A 20,712-nucleotide genomic window follows, 5' to 3' on the forward strand; every position below is an offset into this window, starting at 1 on the left:
CGACGTGGACAAAATTTATAAATTTTCAATTTTTCTTTGAGTCCTAGATCTTTCAATTGACACAATTTAGTCTTAAACTCATATGCATTTTTTGCAAACACAGATTTGGCAAGGGTCGCCGCTGACCCTCCCCGAACACAATCAAGAAAAAGAAACAAACAAATTTAAAATCAAAAAATTTGTCAACGTCAGCATTGACGTCCATATCGGCGATCTCTGGCAAAAAAGTTGGCCGGATGAACTGAATTGATACAAATGCAAAAGGTTTAAGATTAAAGTGGTCCAGTTAAAAAATTTTGAACTAAATTGGTACCAATACAATAGATTTATGACTTTTTAAATACTTTTTCCCGGACTTATTTGATCAGCACAATCGAAAGAGCAATCCTGAAAGATGGGCTTTAGCTGGTAATTCCATTGCCAAAGTAGGGATTGGGACATAAAAAAGGTAGGGTATTGGGAAAAATTGAACTAAGAATAGTTGGGGCGCGCATGATAGCCATTATATTATTCTATTTTTCTATTTTTTTGTTTCCGAGAACAAGTTTGGAACAGAAATTCATTTGGTAACGCAATTCATTTTTCTATTTCTGGAACAAATTTCTAATCCAGAAATACGTTTGGAACAGAAATCAGAAGTAAAATTTTTCTATTTTTCTATTTCTGAAACACAAATAAAAAATAAAAATTCTTCTCATCGCTCGCCCTCGCTACTAGCCGGCCACTCACCCAGCGCCGGCCGCTTGTTGCCGCCTTCTGCCATCCGCTGTCTGCCATCTTCTTCCGCCGCCCGACGATGGCCGCCTCCCACCGTTAGCGTTGCCACCCGCCATTGTCCGCCGCCGTCTTTTGCCGCTCGACACCGGCCACTTCTCGCCGTCGCTTGCTGCCACCTGCCATCCTCCGTCGCCGCCCTACACCAGTCGGCCCCGAGAGCCTGCCGGACGCTCGAGAAAAAGAAATTTTGTATCGTTATCAAACGAATTTCTATTTCAGAAACAGAAATTTTGTGTCGTTATTAAACACGTATTTTGGCTCCAAAACTCGTCCATAGAATAGAAATACAAAGATGTGATTCTGGGCGGAAATTAATTTCTGAAATAGAATGGTTATCATTCGCAACTTTGGTATCCGGCCCACTGCTTCGCGGATAAAGAAATGGATGGTCGAGATTACTTCCGGGGGGGGGGGGGGGGAGGGCGGCGTTAAAGGAAGGAAGGAAGGAATCGTCAATAGTCGCGGTCAATCGCGCCCCACCCACGCCCCCCCTCCCTTCGTTCCAATTCAAACTTCTCCCCAAGATTCAAACTTTCTTCCCACTCGCAAAGCCAAGAAAGAAAAGCTCTCTCTCTGTCTCTCTCTCTCTCTTTTTATGTCTTGACTGTCGCCATTGTCCCCCTCCATCCTCTCTCTCTCTCTCTAGAACCCCTCGACCACCGCGCGACGGGAGGCGACGGAGAGAGAAAAGACTAAGCCTCGGCTCGCTCCGACCGGCCGCCGTGCTCTGCTCGCTGCTCGAAGGAGAGATTGAGATGGAGAACGAGGGCGTGGCCGCGAAGCCGAACGGCAGCGGCGGCGGCGGCGGCGGGGGGAGGTACGTGCAATACAGCGTCCTCGGGAACCTGTTCCAAGTGCCGTCCAAGTACGTCCCTCCGATTCAGCCCATCGGTCGCGGCGCGTACGGCATCGTCTGGTGAGTCCTCCTGATTTTTTTCCTCTCTCGCGAATCGGATCGGGGGCGCCGAGCTTGGATGCCGAGCGTTGATTTTGACGCTTCGATCGGGTTTTAATTGCTCGCCAGCGGGTCTGAGTCGCGAGTTCTTGCGGTCTCCGTGTGGATGGCTGTTTCTGCTGGTGTGTGGATTTGTGTGACTGCTGAGATTTTTCAGTTGAAAGCTCGTGTGCGCGTTCGCTAGTACAGAGAGTGCTGCATTTCTGGATCTGGAGAGTGGGATTCTGGTGTGTGGTTGGTGTTGGAGGATGATCGGATGACCTTTTTGCAGCTGCGCGACGAATGCGGAGACGAAGGAAGAAGTTGCGATCAAGAAGATCGGGAATGCTTTCGACAACAGGATCGATGCGAAGAGGACGCTCCGGGAGATCAAGCTCCTTTGCCACATGGACCACGACAATGTAATCACGGAAAAAAGAATTGGAGTAATTGAGTGTTAGCTGAAAGGTTTCGGTACCAGAGATTTCCTATTTTTATCTGCACAAGGTTTTGCACGGTGTCTCGAGTGCGGCGCGTCCTGTCAGTGTACCTTTTCAGTGTTGGAGCGCAGTATCTTTCTTTCCATCTTTGGATCGAGTTTCTGCAGAAGTATATTCTAGTTATTCATAGAGACCAAAGTCCTTTCCACGTGCCATGATGTTTGAACTACTTTCATGAATCATAAAGATCGAGTGACAAAAATACTTTAACTGGGGCATAGTGGTTCTTTAGACAGGGGCGTTTCTGTGTAAACTTCTTGAAATGAAAGTTCCATTTTTAAACCGTCGTTCACTCTATAAAACTCAGAAATAGCAAGAGGGTACTTCTCTGTGTATGGTTTCAGTTCAATATAACACATGATGGAGGTGATTCTTTCCGATGTTCTGCAGGTAGTCAAAATCAAGGACATTATCAGGCCCCCGAACAAAGAAAATTTCAATGACGTTTATATTGTGTACGAGCTAATGGATACCGATCTGCATCAGATCATCAGGTCGAGTCAGGCCTTGACGGATGATCACTGTCAGGTTAGTTAGCTGTTCGATCCTTTACTCTCTTGCCAAATCATTGGGTGAATTTCTCACATTAATCTGCATGTGCCTTCTGTGTTTTCCTTTTTTCAAGATAGATTCCAGTCTGTCCCTTTTTGACAGTACCTATTCCGCTTGTAAATAGAGTCCGCTTGTAAATAGAATACTCGGAAAAGAAATTTTTTGACTTGGGTTAGTGTAACACACATCTTTCACTTCACACTTGATAGTCAGATGTCCAATGTCAGTATTATCCTATCAACTTTGAAGAGCTTCCCCAGAAAAACTTCCACCCCCTGACAGTTATTATTCAACTAGGAAACTGTCGTTCGAAATTCATAGATAATTGTTGAAGTTTGTTTACACCATTGAATGTATCCTGATCACCTATTGTGATTCTCTGTCAAATATTTCTCTCGAAGAGCGGGTAATCATTCTTAACTATAGATAGTTTTGCCTATGGGCTGATTTGGGGATTTGCTGCTAATGGATGGATGCATTATTTAAGGTGTTTTCATGGTTGTATTTCCTAAAGCAAGCAGTTGTTTTGATCTTCTCTTCAGCATCTAAAAGGATATGCGATGATAGTGAACGAAAAGGAAAGGATAGTCGGAAGAAAATAGAGGGGGCGAGAGCGATAAAGGGAGACGAGTGAAAAATGAGAAAACACATGGAGCTCTTTCGGTGATGTTACCTTGATTTTTAGGAGTTAGGCTGCATATGCTACTCAGTAGAGCAAATTCTTTGTCTAGGTTTATTTGTGGCATGTATAAGGCTACAATCAAGTCATTCCGAAATCTCTCTGTTCATTTGTTAGCTAAAGGGGGCATTTTCAATTGGATCTTGCAGTATTTCCTCTATCAGTTGTTGCGGGGACTTAAGTATGTGCACTCTGCAAATGTTCTGCACCGCGATTTGAAACCAAGCAACCTGCTTCTTAATGCAAATTGTGATCTCAAGATCTGCGATTTTGGCCTTGCAAGAACAACATCAGAGACTGATTTCATGACTGAATACGTGGTAACCAGATGGTACAGAGCTCCTGAATTGCTGCTTAACTGCTCAGAGTATACTGCGGCCATTGATGTTTGGTCTGTGGGTTGCATCCTCATGGAAATCGTTACAAGGGAGACACTTTTTCCTGGCAAAGATTATGTTCAACAGTTGGGGCTTATAACTGAGGTATCTCCCTTTGATATGAGTTCCTTGTACTTTATTAAGATATACTAGCAAGTTTAGCTCCTATAAATGACGAAAAATGGAGGCACTGTATTGGACAAAATGCAGACATGTAACGGATCTTCATTGACGACTTAGCTTTGCCTTGATTGGTGTGGTTTTCATGAATTCATCTTCTCATAGTTATCATCAAAACCAGCTTTTAGGATCCCCAGATGATTCAGATCTCGGATTTCTGAGGAGCGATAATGCTCGCAAGTACGTGAAGCAACTTCCACACGTCTCAAAGAGGTCCTTTTCCCAGAAGTTCCCGACTGTTTCCCCCTTGGCTATCGACCTTGCAGAGAAAATGCTGGTATTCGATCCTAGCAAGCGGATAACAGGTACAATTCCTACGGAATCATTTCCATGAATTCTTCTCGCTTGCTTTCGGAATATAGTCTTGATATATTGTGACGTGTGTCAAGTCGAGGAAGCTCTGAACCATCCATATCTCTCAAGCCTCCACGAGATCAACGAAGAGCCCACTTGCTCATCTCCTTTTGTCTTCGATTTCGAACATGCATCCTTGAACGAGGAAGATGTCAAGGAGCTTATATGGTTGGAGTCTTTGAATTTCAACCCGGACGAGAAGTCGGAATGATCGTGCAGCTGCACGTCCCATCTTTCCACCGGAGATGTTTTGTTGCGCTGTCGATGCAGAGTGTATGTATATCCATATACGATGAGATTTGGGGTGCGAGAGTAAAATAGAGATTCGGTTTGTCTTCCATTGGTGGTGGTGGTGTGGCATGATGGCTTGCTCACGGAATCACGATAAGGAAGCGGCAATCGATCGAGTAGGGCGTTGTCCTTGTTGCCGCGGGGCATGAGAATTGACGGTGTTTGCATTGTGATTGTTGTTGTAAGACTGGGTAAATGAGGAGAAGAGATATTTGGTGTGTACAGTGATTGTGTTTCTTGGGAGGGAAGAAAGGCCTTCTTCCTTCTACTTGATATGTTTCTGGAAGTATACTGTAGAAAGTCTGTTTTAAGAGTTTACTCATAGTAAAGAATTTACTTATAGTGGGATTTGAATTGTTTTTTGAAGGACCGTTAATAAAGGTAAAAATTAAAGTGAGAAAGAAATATACGAACTCGGCCGCGCGGTTGGGCTGTTGATTACGAAATATAGCAAAGAAAAAGAAAAGGAGGAGAAAAAAAGAAAAAATAGAACTTTTACAGAAGATAGGCTTTATTTAGGGGCAAAATGAACGAAAATGAGAAAAAAATAAAGTTCCAGAAAAAGAAAAAAACAAAAAGGAAAACATGGAAGAGAGAGAGAGAGAGCACGACAGGATGACATCACGGAGATCGAACCTGTCTTTAGCTCCTCCACCAACTCGGCCCAACCACCGGTAAAATATGACATAGTTTTCGAAGGACCAATCAACACTCAACACGTGGCAATGGCGGAACCCTTGCCATCGTTTTAAGATGCATTTATTTTGTAGAAAATGAAAGATTTAAAAGTTCTTTTTTCTACAAGTGATTACTTGTGTCGGTGTCGAAAGACATATATTGAGTCGGTCAGTGTATGAGTAATAAGCTAATAGAAATACATTACCATTAGATAGGAGGGAAATTGAATTTTATCGTTTGTTCGGATGATATCTTGAGTTTTTTTCTATAATCTCATGCCTATATTATGCCTAAAAAATGTATTTTGTGAGGCAAGCGAGAACTTCTGGTCAAATTTCTAAAGAATTATGATGGGTTAAGAAAATTTTGCTATAGTGATAGCATGGCAACTATTTGATATCATGTCAATTGCGATATTTTTAAAATCGATTTGTATCTTTTATTTTGGTGTTTCATAAATTTCACAAAATGTTATATTTTCACGACATTGACACGAACTTAAATATATTTATTAATAAAAAATACCAATTCTCAAGAAATGATCTTTTCTTAATTTCGTGCCCGTTGGTGGGCTTAAACCATATATATTTTTTATTTTGAGCACGTATTTTCAAGTTGTCATCTGAAGAGCCATCACCAAACGACGACGTCCCACGCGTAGGCGATCCAGTAGCAGTCCCCGAACCGCAGCGCGCCACGTGGCGAGCCGCGATCTCGACGACCTCGCGGGATCCACGGAGCGCGCGCGGTCTTCGAGCTTTTGATACTGTCCACGTCGACTCCGCCCCGCCCACGTAGGACGGGCCCATAATCACACGTGGACCACGGAGCCGCTGCGGACCTCCACTTGCGACACGTCAGAGCGCCTCCCCCAAAAAAATCTAGCTCCCTCCCCCCCCCCTCTCTCTCTACTCTCTGCCTCTCTCTCTACCCTGTCGCTTCTCTTTCTGGAACCAGAAGAAGAGCTCGTTCGCAATCTCCACCGTCAGTCAAACTCACTCTCTCCCTCGCTGAAGTTCCTTCTCGCTCGCACGATGAAGCAGCTCGCGCGGAGCGAATGATTCGCAGCTCGTCTCGCCTCTGGAATTCGTGCTCCGAGCTTCGGATTGTGGATTGCCGTATCCGTTTCTTCCATGGGGGGTGCTGATCTAGGTCCTCTTCCGCTGCTGCATCGGGCCTCGGGAATGGAGGTGGTGGTTCACTAGGGAATCGGAGGAGGTAAGCTTTGCTTGGCTTTCGATATCTTTCTGATTACGCAGCGTCGCAGTAGCTTCCGGTTCGATGATGTTTCGAGCTCTTTCGAGGTTTTTCGGATGCCTCTGTCTTCGGTTTTGGATTTTAGGTCCTAGCCTTTGTTCGTTTTGGAAAAGACCGAGGCCTTAGCGATCTGGTAGAGCAGATTAGTTTCGTTTTGGTGCCGCGGTCGCGCGGACGTGGAGTTGGGAGGATTGGGATCGTGGTTAGGTTTTTTTTTTTGTTTCGAGCTGCTCTGTTCTTTCTTAGCTACAGAGGCTCGTTCTTGTTTGGTTCCGTACCTTAGTCCGATGTGCTTGTGCGCCTTATGTGCACAGGCGGCTTGGATGCTGTGAGGTGGTTTTTGTTTTGAAGTTGGTAAGAGGAGATTTCCGTGGTCAACGGCGTATTTCATCGGCCCTGCAGACTATATTACAGAGTATGCCAGAGCCTCCGGGCTCGAGGTGTCTGTCATTAAGTTCAATTATTAACTGGAAGTGTGGATGTTACTGTCCTTCCTCATCATTAAGGGTATATTGATATGTATCAGTGCCGAAATCTCCATTATGGGGCACGGAAGGGCGAGCAAGTCATCAATGTGGTAGTTGGTCGAAATAAGTGATGTGGATGACAAGCATACCTGATCCATTATTGTGTACTTGTCTGGGATGACTTCTCCTTGGTGATTTTATTGATCAGTATTGACAGCTTGCAGCAGGTTTGCTGCTATCATTTGATGACTAGAGTTTCCATCTATGAATATGAAAAGTGAATATTACGATTGTCTTCTGCCACTGTTGCTTGTGAGATGTTTTATCACACACATGGATTGTTCCTGGCTGTCAGATTTTGAGGGTTGCTTTGAAGTTTTTGTTTCCCCTTATTGTATGATGAGAAAGTTTCTGCTTGTCGTCATCTCCAAATTTTTTCAATTATGGGTCCAGTTATTGCTTTTACTTCTCAGACGAATTCAACCTAAATGAGTTGCTTCATTGTTTTACGTGCACTTTCTATAACTCCCAACATCGTCACTGGATGCAGTTGGCTTTTGGATCAGGCTTTTTTTTTGTCTTTAGCATATAATAACCACTGATGAGTGAAAAACCGGCTGGGTTAAATAAAGATTTCTTTTGTTCTTTTCTATTTGCCTCATTTTTTACAAGTAGTTGTTGGATTTGGAACTCCATCACTAGGTTTGTCTTGCAGACAGTAACTTCTAACGGACGTCATGCATGAGTTATATGGTCAATCGAGCTATCAGGCATTTCTAGTTGCTGTTGATTTTGAGTCCGGTTGATGGGGGCTCTACCAGTGGACAATGACGGTGGCAATGATAGGGCGTCCGTTGAACACAGCATTCATCACCATGAGCAGAATGGAGGAACCAATGGAATTCTGTATGAGGAGCAATGTCGGAATTCATCCGAGGAAGACAATTCCAGGTCTAATGATGTAGTGGAATATGGTAACGGTTATCCTAGTTTGGATATTCAGGCACATGATGGTTTTCGAATAGAGCCACAACAGCCCCAAGGGCCACAACAGCCTCATGGGCCTATGGTACTATGGGAGAGGTTCCTCCCCATCAAGACAGTTAAGGTTCTTCTTGTCGAAAACGATGATTCAACACGGCAAGTTGTTAATGCACTGTTACGGAATTGTGGATATGAAGGTTAGCACTGGTTTGACATTCACATGAACATTCAAGCTAGTGGCAGTAATTTCACTGTTATTTCTGTGACATTTTTATAGTGAATTGCATCTTCATGTTATTAATTGATTACGTGCATGTGTACTGAACTGAAAATATGGGTTTGACACGTGATCTTAAAATGTTTTCTTTGTTTATCTTGTTAATCGTTTGAACGCAAGATCTCATTTATGCACTTTTTTAAGGATATTCCACTTTCCCTCTAGAGCTTTTAGGATAGGATAGACAGTAGACACGCACGCGATTCCATATTTCTTGTTTAAAGGACTTTCTTGTTGTGTGAAAGAATCTCTTACTGTCATTCCTTTCGCGATTCTTTTAGTCCCAATGCACTTAAGCTGTAAAGTTTTAAGGTTTTAAATCTGGTATATGGTGTATTAGGTTCATGTTTGTCGAGGGAATGTTTGGTGGGATTGAGTTAGCCTGTTTATCTTTCCCAATGGCCTGTGATAGTAAGTGGGGGTTGAAAAACCTCTGATTGGGGATTCATGTTTATTGCTAATGCTCTAAAGTGTCTCATTTTATGGGATCTTCAATTTATACTACGATTGATTATCCTGACCGAAATCAGACTTTTTGTTGGAACAGCCTTGGCATTTTTTTACCAAATGAACCCTCAGTGTACTCATACCTTTTCCTTCAGACCTTTTATATTCAATTTGTCTTGGCAGTTACTGCTGTTGCAAATGGTATTCAGGCGTGGAAGACCCTAGAAGATCCAACAGATCAGATTGACCTTGTCTTGACAGAAGTAGTCATGCCTTTGCTATCGGGAATAGGTCTTCTTAGCAAGATTATGGGCCACAAGACTTTGAAGAATATTCCAGTAATAAGTAAGAATTACTTCACTATAAATGGGCAGTTTGATATGGTAAAGCTTTCCACGACTATGATTGCTGTTTTAATGCTTTTGAATATTGCACCTAATGAGCTACTCTTGCAGTGATGTCTTCTCATGATTCTATGGGCATAGTATTTAAATGTCTGTCAAAGGGTGCAGTTGACTTTTTGGTGAAACCTATCCGAAAGAATGAACTTAAGAACCTATGGCAGCATGTGTGGAGGAGATGCCACAGTGTGAGTTACAGTTCATCTTTTGCGATAGTCGCTCTATTTTAACTTCTGAACTTGTTTGCCAGTTTAGCATAGGTGAAAATAGTGCCAATAAGGACTATTACCATAGGTTAAAGTAGTGCCAATAAGGACTATTACCATAGGTTAAAGTAGTGCCAATAGGGACTAGAAGCAGAAGGAGCTCTTCTTAGGAAGGGCACGTCTTCTCTCCTCTCAGTAGGATGGCAAAATCTTGCATGGACCTTGGTCCGCTTGGACTGGGTCAATGACAACTGTTGCATGTGGGTCCCATTAAATGGAACGGCTGTACCCCGGTCCATGGACCTTGGTCTGCACATGAATTTCCCTAGTAGTATTTCTGTTGTTTGACATTTTTGGTATGATGGATTTGTCTATCTGATATTTTAATGTTTATCCTGGTTCAGTTGGCTATATTGAATGAAATATTATTGTTGCAATTTCCTGTTTGTCATTGTGTTAAGTATTATCTTTTCTCAGTCTAGCAGCAGTGGAAGTGAGAGTGGGACAAACACCAGAACGTTCAAGGAATTGAGAAGCAATGATGACTCTGAGACCAATAATGGTAGCAGTGAAGAGCAGGATAATGGAAGTAACGGTTTGAGCATGCGGAATGGAAGTGATGATGGAAGTGGCACTCAGGTAAATTTGCATGTGGACCGGAAAAAGCCTGACATGATAAGAAGTTCTCACATCTGTTCCTCGTGCGTGGTATGTATATCTAGCAATAAGGCACTGATTTTGGGGTTTCTTGTTTCATAGAGGCATCAATCTCTTGTGGCTAATGGTGCCTCAAGGCATATAGAACGCCTTTCTTTCCTAATGCTTTTCAATGAGGAAGGAGCTGATCATAATTGAATGGAGTTGAACCCTTGCTGAGTCAAGTAGCTCAAATTTTTCGTTGCATCGTTTACTCCAGTTGAAATTAGACTTAGAGAGCTTCTCTTTAAGGTCTAAGTATGTAATCAATAGTCGCTGTTTATTTCTTATGTGTCCTTGATGAGCATATGACATACTGGGAGAAGGTCTAGGATTTGGATGCCAATGGGCAGATTTGGGAACAGAAATTAGTTGCACTGCGAACAAGTAGGATCGGGACTTGATGTCCACTGGATTTTTGCATCTGCCTATTATCCAATGGCTACACCAGGTCCCATGTCTACAATGGATGATGAGAGATAACATCCTCATATATTTACATTTGAAAAAAAAACATTATCGAACTGTCTCTATTAAATTATAGTGATTGTAGTAGCTGGACTGCAGTGCTTTAAGATTGAGGCAGTTGTACCATGATAATTGTGGGAAGGAGGAGGTTTGGGGGGGGGGGGGGGGGGGATAAATTTACTCAATGTCTCTCTCATAAAAGAAACTCATATAGAATTTAAGTATTGCTAAAATTAACATGGGGAAAGCAGTATTCCTGTCATTAATTGAGAAAAATAGAGTCAAAACTTCCATAGAGTATCTGTTCAAAACAGTAAAAAGTTCTTGAGTTAGATTCATTATTGACTCAAAACATGGTGCAGTTGCATAACAAAGTACAATGACTTATTCAAAAATAAGAAGGGTCCATTTTTTTACTTTTGGTGTATGCTTCTGTTTCTTTCAACTTAATTTGCTTTTCCACCAATGTCTAAAATACTATTCAAATTCCAAAACTGTGAAAATTTATACGTGAATCTACTCATCAATATTTGCACTCTGTGAAAGTTCCAAGTGTTTCGGATTTAAAAAAGAAAGTCAAACTATGTGAGTCGCAAGAATTAAACTAAGCAAAAAAGTTGAAAGTAAATGTCAATCCTAATGGACTTGTAGCCACTTGGTATAATGATAGCAACACTATAGATGCTTGGAAATTTTTTCATGATTTGTTAAAAAAATACAATATTCTGATTATTTAAGAGCTAGAATGAGGATTACCTTTGGGAGGAGCATTCAGTCTTCAGGTTGGTTGCATATTTGTCTTGTTTTGTGTGTGTGTGTGTGTGTGTGTGTGTGTGTGTGTGTGTGTGTGTGTGAGAGAGAGAGAGAGAGAGAGAGAGAGAGAGAGAGAGAGAGAGAGATCTGTTGTTACTAAACCATAAGAGAAATGCATGACAAAAAGAAAAAAAAGGAAAGACAGAAATTCAAGGCTGCATTGTACTTAGACATGTGTAGTGCAGTGAGCGGGGGGACCACTGTTGATCCATTCTTAATCCAGTTAGGTATCTTTCTGTTCCCTCCTTTCTGTGCTGAGGATGCATCCTACTAACCTAGGCATAGCTATGTCATGGAAGGGATTTTTCCTGCAAGTAGAATATAGAAAACAGGCTCAAGCAACTCATAAAGTTCTCTGGTTAGATGGTTAGTATCCTAAACGAGGCTTTCATAGCCTCTCCAATCCACAATAATCAATTTTGGAATTTAGTAAAGAGAAGAATCTTTTAATATCTTAATTTCTCCTATCTCAGGACTTCTTTAGACTTCAGAATATCTTTGGTTGAGTTTGCTTGAAATGAATGTTGCATTTGAATAAACGAATAACCGGGTAAGATGGGAGTAAGGCACGGGTGGATAGGTCAAACATTAGATTGTTCGCAATTGCAGGTGAGGGAAATGGGAACTGTGTCGTGTGCTTAATGTACACACGCATGCCATTCCTTTACTACCAAGCAATCTCTTGGGGTTGTAAATTTTGTACACTCATCCAAGCATGCCTCCATATTGCCCATACTCTCTCCTTAAATGTGTGATTGCCTTCTTTTAGTGAGCTTAAAAACTTCTTTGCAGAAACTACTGTCGAAGGGTTTGGTTTCAACGGGTGCAAGCTATCAGAAATAAGAAATCATTGTGACGCTTCAGTGCAAAACGATATACAATCACAAAAATAGCGGGCTGCATCTAAGTTTGTTGTTCTTTTTTCTTTAAAGTCCAAATGATGGAACCCAATGTAGGTCATCATGAGTGATCTTAGGTTTTCTCCATATACGTGGGCCCACATACCACAATCTTAGTCCTTTTAATATTATTGATATTTGGTGCAATGAAAGCCCTCTTCTTTAGTCTAAAAATAAGTAGAGAGCTAATGCAATAGTCTGTGCTACCTCTTTGTTGGCTTTTGCATCGAAAAACGTTCTATATAATCAATAGCGCCATGCTCATTTGGATGCACTGACCAACTGGAAAAACTTTTATGCTGCTTTTACTCGGGAGGATGTAGTATTTTAAGGGAAGGACTAAAAAGGTGATCTTACTGGCATGTATGGATTGACTTTTACTTTTTCTTTCATTTAGATCTTGCATCGTATGCGCTTTGATTTTCTTACTCCAAAACACCTGAAACTTTCGCAACAGATTAATGTCGACATAGATCGGAGTATAATTTTTCATAATCTTTTGACATTTGATATGGCGGGAAAGCTAAAAAGTAGTACTTTTTGCTTTTGCTAAAGTGTAAACGGACGCATTCCGACCAGATTCAGGACCTATCACGAGAATGTTTTTTGCTCAACTAGTAGTACACCAGAGATGTGTAGTTCGACAACTAAGGGATAGTGGCTAAGATTTGTTACTAGTCCCTTTTAGCAACGGCATGGTGGATGACCTTTTGATTCATTAAGATTGCTGTTCGCTTTAGCATGGGAAGACCAAATTCTTAATAATCACTGCACCTTGCAGACTAAAGAGATGCCTTTAATTTTTTCGTTTTCTGTTGATAGCAAAGAAAAGGCTGAATATCTGTAAACAGTATAAGCATCAGGTCAAAAGACTCGGATTATGGTAGATCTAAGTGTGTTATTACTATTTCAGCTTATTAATGCTCCATCTTCTCAGAGTTCATGGACAAATAAGACGGCCGAAGTTGACAGCCCTAAACCAGTATCACCTTCGAATGAATGGGCAGATGCTCCTGATAGCACTTGCGCTCAGGTGGTTCATACTGGGGCAGAAACACTCAAAATGGACGAAGAAGAACCAGGTACTAATGAACATTAGCGACTTGAAGTAAAAAAACTCCTTGACATCTGTTTGGTCATGTTCTTATCTATACATTTCAATCTTGTAGGCACTGCTGGAATGGGCAAGGATGGAAAAAGAGCCTCTAGATGTCAAGATTCTAAATATGGATATCAGCATGAGAGATGTCAAGATTCTAAACCTGGATATCAACATGAGAGATGTCAAGATTCTAAGCATAAATATCAGCATGATAGATCCAAGAATGCATCCTCCATTATAGAACCTAAACCATTTGATAAAGGACAATTGGGGCTCGACCTTGACTTAGGTGGCAAATCTAGAAATAAAGAAGCCAATTTGACATGTGGAACAGCCAATTGCCCAGATGCACAGACTGAAAGTACAGTTTTTGACACCAGAGATGGTATTTCCAGAATCTCACATGCAAAAGCAAAAGCTGACTGTGATTCTAAAGAACTTCCATCACTTGAACTAACACTTAAAAGGCTGGAAGGAGTGGGCGATTCTGGAAAAAGTGCCCTTGGTGATCACAAAGTTTTGAGGCATTCTGGCCTATCAGCATTCTCCAAGTAAGAAGGAAACTTCTGGATTCAACTCATCTAAGCTGTTTTGCAGATCAGGATAAACTTCTTGTTGCGATGTTTTTGTTTTTGCAGGTTCAATGCAACCTCTTCGGCGAATCAGGTAACTTGTCTAGCTTCTAAGTTGATGTACCATGTGATTGCTGTACTGGAATCTACATACGTGCCTGCATATTATTGGCACGAAGAAACTGGTGTGCAGCAGACTAGACTAAACAAGCCTCCACACCAGTGCTACTTTTAGCTAAGATGTTAACAGCGTCTCTCTGTTCAAGTTTACTCATAGTGACTGTTGTCTTGGTGATGATTACGTCCACTGTGGAGCAGGGTCGGGCAGGGACTACTGGAAGCTGTTCTGCATTTGATAATTGTTCAGTTGCAGTAAGAATGGAGAGCGATTTTCCTTCTCGTTCACTTGGTACTCCTCCATATCGTCAGTCTAACACGAGTAGCAGCAACAATGAATTTGTTTTGAGTAGTAAAACTCCTATAAAGCCAGAAGTAGTAGTATCAACTTTCAAATCTTCGGAGTCTTCCGCCTTTCAACCAGTACAGCATGGTTTTGTGTCTTCATCTTGGCAAGAGCTGTCTGGAAGGGCAAATGATGCTTGTTCTAACACAATCCAACCACCGTCAACCAGTCCACGTCAGCACATTCATATCCGGTACCACCATCACCACCACCACCACCACTATCATCATCATCTCGACAGCTTGCAGCAGCAGCAGCAGCAACAACAACAACCTGACCACAAGGATCTTTCACTCAAGAACATGGCAGGAGCAGCTCCACAATGTGGATCATCAAATGCATTCCAAGATCATTTAGAAGGTAATACTGGGAACTACAGTGTAAGTGGGAGCATCTCTGGGAGCAACGGGAATACTGGAAGTAAAAGTGTGCCAAATGGTGGAGAGAGTGATAAGGTAAAGGATGATGGAGTTGCTGGACATACTGGAGATGGTGGTGTTACTGAGAATGTTAATGGTGGTGGACCAGATGAAGAGCGAATTGCACTGAGGGAGGCAGCCTTGTCCAAATTTCGACAGAAGAGGAAGGAAAGATGCTTTGAGAAGAGGGTAATGAGCACTCTTTCTAGTTCTTTGCTGTGAAGCAACATAATTTTGATCATAGACCTAAGCTGCTGTATAATCCTTTAGTGAACCAATGATAATGCTTTGAATCTAATGACTTTGTAGCGCTTAACTTGCTTCTGCTTTTATGGAGAAAAAATGTTTGTTTGTAGGAAAAATTACTCTTTCGTCTATGTACTGTCACATTTTTTGTAATCGAGATTTTATACTTTTAATTTGTGTAATCAGTCCTTTTACTTTAGCGAATTTCTAATCAACTCCTTTGGACACCAAATCCAGTCAAATTCAGCTGACGAGGCTGTAGGGCAACTCCAAGGTATGCTGCGGATAGAGTATCTGGATGCCAATGTGGATGTGCGTTGAATAATTTAGACAATGGAGACAACGTCATAACATGATGTGAATATAACTTAGCAAATGTGGATGCCCTAGTGGACGCTCCCATTGGAAAAATTTTGTCCACATCACACTATGACATCATCCAATGGCCAATGCAGCTAGATTTGGGAGAATTTAGTGTCAAATGGATTTGATTACAAAGTTTGTGAAAATAGAATGACTTGATTAGACAAATTAAAAGGTAATTTCACTTGATAAGAAAATGCATGAAAGTACAAGGATAGAAAGTAGAATTTTTACTTGGTTATATGTAAGTTTCAGAATCCACCGTGCTTGATATACAAATATCTTCAGACCTGAGAACCATCGTGCTTATTTTGTGAAGTTGACTATAATCCTCTACTGTTGGTGCTTGCATGTGATCTTTGTATTTAGCTTTGTTGTAGACTGCTGGTAGCTCACATGGCATTCATAGAAGCTATCACTGGGAGAATGATGACTTCATGAACCTCATGGATGCTCTCTGTTCTTATCAGTGTCTCCTTGTGTTTTGTTCTCCAGGTTCGTTACGAAAGCAGAAAAAAGCTAGCAGAGCAGCGACCTCGGGTGCGAGGACAGTTTGTTCGGCAGATAACGTATGAAATCGCAATGACAAGAAATGATCTCTTTGCTCTAAATGTCATGTTTTAGCAAGAAGCTGAAATAGTAATCTCTTATTGCTGGTGCTGCAGGTCTGACAGCAAAGCGGGCGATGACTGCCAGAGCAACGACTCGATCTCGAAGGACAATTCTTGCGACAGTGTTCTATGACAGAAGGAGGAATGCATGTGGATGGTCGATCATTGTTGTTCAGAGTGCGAAGGCATGTATGAATATGAACCTTTACACTGGCCTTGTCTTTTACCAAAAGATGTTTTAGTCTTGTTTTGGAAATCAAGGTTTGTTATGAAAACTCAAAGAAGCAACTGAACTTCATACATTTCTTGTATCTGGGAAAGGAGATTACGAACAGATAAGACTTGTGGATTCAAAATAATTTCGCATTGCTAATGTTTTCCTTTTGGTTCTTCATCTAGTGAAGATTGACACGTGACAGATCCGGTCGTAGATAAGTCTGATAGAAGTTGATTGAAAACGCGATGGCCACGACCCACGCCATGTGTGGTCATCAAGTCATCTTTGTCGGTTTACCTATGCCGGAATAATCACATGTCAATCTGTGAAACTGCAATTACCGTTAAGTGAATGTTAAATATACCCGGGCGATGTGTCATAGAAATGGTAATAATAATATGTTCTTCTTTTAGTTGGTTCCTTGTCCAAGTCATGGGCCATGTAGAGCTCTTTCAACAGTTGACAGCACCAATTAGAATGTTTCACCACGTTATAGCCCTTTCCTGCAATTAAAGATGCTGAGTTAGATTCTATCCGGTTGCGTCATTTGTCAAAAACTTGTTCGCTTTGGCAGCCTGAGAAAGAAGAAAAACCTGGGCACGACGTGCTCGGTCAGGCACGTAGGGGTGGACAAAGTGCTGTCGCAACCAGTCTATGTCGACAACACAGTTCAAAGGGCTTTGATTGTTGAGAAACAATCTCGGCTATACGTCCCCATTTTTCCAGAGCCTTAATTATCCCAAGCCAACACGAGTAAGCATATCAGCCACGCCTTTTTGCAGAGGCTTTGATGAACAAAGACAAACTTGTCATGTCTTTTTGACCAATTTTCCTGAAACAAACATAAAGGAGGGGAGGTGTTCACAGCCGAGAAAGGTACAGCACAAAAGAGAGCGTCGATGTCACCACGTAGGGACAGCTTTGAAAATATAGAACTTGCATATCCACAAGCTTTGAGGGCTACAAATTCACTTTGCCCCAATTTAAGGGTTTGTTTATTTCGCGATAAATATATTTGCTTTTTGAGAGATTCTTTTTCGGTTTCTTTTCAAGTTAGAAAATTCATTTTCTTAATTTTAAGCGTACATATTTTCTGTAATCATAAGTGATTTTCTGTCTATCAATCATTTTAACGAACAAACCCCCCTAAGTTCAATATCATAACTCTGACGTCCTTTCTCTTTCCAGTTCAACTAATCACTCGGTGTCAAAGGAAAGATCTCTCCCTCAAGATCTAATTAGCTCTACACGATTATTGCACTGATTACATCACTCCAACGTAAACCCACCTAAAATTTTTTGTCTTTGTACGAGAACAAGACGTCGATATCTCTAAAAACACTAATGGAGCTTCTGACCTGTCCACGGAAGCTCCAGACGTATAAAGCTGTTTGGAAAACTGAAAAAACGGCTTGGACCCTTTTCGGTTCCCCGATGATTATCTCCAACGAGCGACTGGGTTCGCGACACGTGCGCGTGCGCTGCCAAGAGCTCTTGTTGGTTTCCATGTGTCGCGAAGTTCATGGTTCATAAACAAAAGGCAGTGCGAAAGCGATCAAAGCACCTGTCGAGTCGTAATAAGGGTTTTGGGCACCGGCCATGGTCGCCCTTTGTGACGGACGGGCCACTAATTGTACACCAATTGGCATGGCTTACGAGGGATCTGTCGAGGTCGTTTTCGAGTTTAAATTTTGCTCCATTGGTTATTTGATGGTTCAATATTGAAAGTTCTTTCAAAATGGAAGTTTTGGGTGTGTTGCCATTATAAGCTCGTCATTATCATGCTCTAACTAAATTTAGGGTATGCTTACACTCAATATATGGATGACTTTCACGGGAACGGTGACTTATAAGCTTGATGCGCGAGATTTTACTATGACATATCCATACGTCCTAGATAGTTAAGCTCACATCTCCCTCTCTCTCTCCCCCCCCCCCTCCCTCTTTCCCATCACCACACGTCAATCAAAGAGATAAATTGTCACGCAATTAGACACGTCGTTTTTATCGACAAATAAGTTGGAGAATACTTGAAACGTGACGAAGTAGATTATTACAAGTATCAAATGCAAGAATTTGAATTTTAGTGATATAAAGGAAAGTTATCGGAGTGCTTGAGAGGGAGCACGTGGAAAGGTTCGAATCAGATGTCAATCTATATGTATGACAAATCAGTTATTTCATCAATAGCCTTGAAGGTCTTTCTAATTTAGGAGTTGAATCGTTGCGCTTACTTTGTATGTCTTCCTAACTGAAGAGTTGAATCATTGCGCTTGCTCATTCTACTGGGCTAGAGCATGGGATGCAACATTCTCGTAAGAGTCGTTCGCAAAAGTACAAACCTATTTGTTACATCGTGAACCTCTCTTAGAGCCTTAGAATCGACTCTTTCTCTCTCTCTCTCTCTCGTCTTTCTTTTTGACTAAAATGAATCCCTAAAGTGATTTGAAATCTTAAGATATTCTCCTTATTAACATATTTACAAGAATCTACGACGGTGGATTTTGTTGTTGGCAAAGCAAATGACCCTTTCGTCTCTTGTGGCGGTGGTGGTGGTGTAAAATAAAGTTGACGGTTGACCCGTTCAAAGGTCAAAATATGTGGACGGTAATTTTTGGCCCGGCTGGCAGCACAAGAAACCGCGTACTTCCGTGGCTGACAGCGGTGTGAATTAAAGTTTAAAAAAAAAAATGAGAAGAAAAAAGTGGATGTGGCGAATCGCCCCTTCAAACTAAAGATAAAATTCGGTCGAGTTACTCGTGAACATTTCAGATTCGATTCGACTCGATTCGACGATTGCCGAACTCGAGCTCGCCAATTATTAACTCGACCGATCTATGGCCTAACAAAAATTCTTACCGTTATCAGAATATTCATAAAAGTCTTCGAGAAATGGATTTTGTCTATGATATTTGAGCCTGAGGTGAAGTTTCGGATTTCTTTACGATGGATTGAAATCAAGTTGTGTTCTAGTATCCGATTTTCTATTTGAGATGAGCTCAAGCAGATCAGTCAAGCTCGAGTTAAGTCTTGGGTCCTAATCACGTGAGACTAATTGAGCTTGAGATTGACACTGTATTGGCTAAATTTGAATCGATTCCTGTCACATTTCAAATCAATTTGTACATGAGAGGCTTTTAATTCGGATAGCTTACATGTTTGGGTCATTTTGTGCTACCTTAGTGGGTCCCATCCATGCTCAGGTCAATGGATACTCAGCTTCTCATGTCATATCTCGGGTTTTATTAAGTTTGATGCGGATTGCAAGTGTGATTTTCTCCGATTTCGCATTTAATCACTCGCGTCAAGATCCAATATCAACACATTCAAGGGGAGTGCTCCACTTTTGGATTTGATTCGAACCGATATTGAATCCGATTCATCCGGAGCCCGGATTGGGTCGGTTTCAAATTAATCAAAAGATATGGTTTTCTCGAGTAAGGGTCGTTTCGGGTCCGTTCGATTTTCCAAACAACCCGAGCTATCGGACCATTTTTTGTGCACAAAACTCCAGATATCGGGTCGGGTCGGAAATCATTGGCTTCTATAAGAAAAAAAAAGGGAGAAAAACATTTTTTTTATGATTTTTATTTTTTTGGGGAGGGGGGGTGCGTTTTAAATGCGAATGAATTCGGGCGCGGGTCCCGCGCTTTGGCAAACTTCGAAAAGGTTGACTTTGAGAATTAGATATTTTTAATCAGATCACACGGTGGTGGATCGGTCATCAGAGGATGGGGTCAATGCAAGATGGTTGGGGGAGACATCATAAAAGACAGAGGACCAACCGGGAGCTCGCAGTAATTTATAATTAGGCAATTAATGCCCTCCACGTCACCATTTGTGGTTGATCAATTATGACCGGACAAAACACCCTGCCTATTAAAAAAAAAAAAGAAGAGAGAGAAGATTTGAAATTAAAGAATTTATTTTTATGTTTAATAATACAAGTATCTATATTTCCCAATTCGATATTTGATCGATTGAATGGAAAGCACATGCTTGACATGTGGACTAGGAGTAGCCCGGCTTGTTTTTTTTGGAGAAAATGGAAATTTGGGGAGAAAATAAATGGATCCGACATTAATTGGATTTTGACTGGTCGGTGAACATCAGGTCATCTCTTTAAGTTATAGTAAGTATGCTTTAGAAATCGAAAAACCATCTATCTCGAATTTTGACTTGTGCACGCCTTGTCTATTTTTGTCATTAATAAATATTAAAAGTTATTATGACATCATGCTCTATTATTGCTATTTCGTTGGTAGTGTGACGTACAAAAGATGAAGAATACCGGACGAGCATAAAAAATTAAGAAGTAACATACAATCTCGTTACGCGCAATTAACATGAGATGAAGGTTTTAGAGTGCATTCAACCTTTTTGAGATCATGTCATAGTTGGATGATCATTGGAATTGCTTTAATCATGTTTCATCGCTTATGGCATGCCCACCAATCACCAAATTTCACGTATCATTTTCGA

General features: G+C 41.3%; 2 protein-coding genes across 5 annotated transcripts; both read left to right on the forward strand.

The window, feature by feature from the left end:
• The first annotated feature begins 1,320 nt into the window (after positions 1-1,320).
• Positions 1,321-4,992, forward strand: LOC130140624 (mitogen-activated protein kinase homolog NTF6-like). The gene is made up of 6 exons (XM_056320538.1): positions 1,321-1,693; positions 2,004-2,133; positions 2,602-2,739; positions 3,592-3,924; positions 4,121-4,304; positions 4,389-4,992. The coding sequence occupies exons 1-6, from the start codon at positions 1,533-1,535 to the stop codon at positions 4,562-4,564; spliced, it is 1,122 nt and encodes a 373-aa protein (XP_056176513.1). The 5' UTR covers positions 1,321-1,532; the 3' UTR covers positions 4,565-4,992.
• A 1,238-nt stretch (positions 4,993-6,230) lies between these two features.
• On the forward strand, positions 6,231-16,372 carry LOC130140623 (two-component response regulator-like APRR3). 4 transcript variants are annotated; one of them, XM_056320537.1, is made up of 11 exons: positions 6,231-6,540; positions 7,762-8,227; positions 8,938-9,099; positions 9,210-9,343; positions 9,839-10,000; positions 13,175-13,319; positions 13,407-13,890; positions 13,978-14,005; positions 14,230-14,982; positions 15,898-15,971; positions 16,068-16,372. In XM_056320537.1, the coding sequence occupies exons 2-11, from the start codon at positions 7,852-7,854 to the stop codon at positions 16,144-16,146; spliced, it is 2,397 nt and encodes a 798-aa protein (XP_056176512.1). In that variant the 5' UTR covers positions 6,231-6,540; positions 7,762-7,851; the 3' UTR covers positions 16,147-16,372. The 4 variants fall into 4 exon arrangements, with proteins under 4 accessions (XP_056176512.1, XP_056176510.1, XP_056176509.1 ...); XM_056320535.1 differs by lacking the exons at positions 15,898-15,971; positions 16,068-16,372 and having other exon boundaries at positions 7,749-8,227; positions 9,839-10,069; positions 14,230-15,109; XM_056320534.1 differs by lacking the exons at positions 15,898-15,971; positions 16,068-16,372 and having other exon boundaries at positions 9,839-10,069; positions 14,230-15,109.
• Positions 16,373-20,712: the final 4,340 nt, after the last annotated feature.

This window comes from Syzygium oleosum, unplaced genomic scaffold (genome assembly GCF_021117445.2).
Source record: "Syzygium oleosum isolate NSW1041296 unplaced genomic scaffold, Sole_v2.1 Sole_v2.20, whole genome shotgun sequence".
NCBI classification, from domain to species: Eukaryota; Viridiplantae; Streptophyta; class Magnoliopsida; order Myrtales; family Myrtaceae; genus Syzygium; species Syzygium oleosum.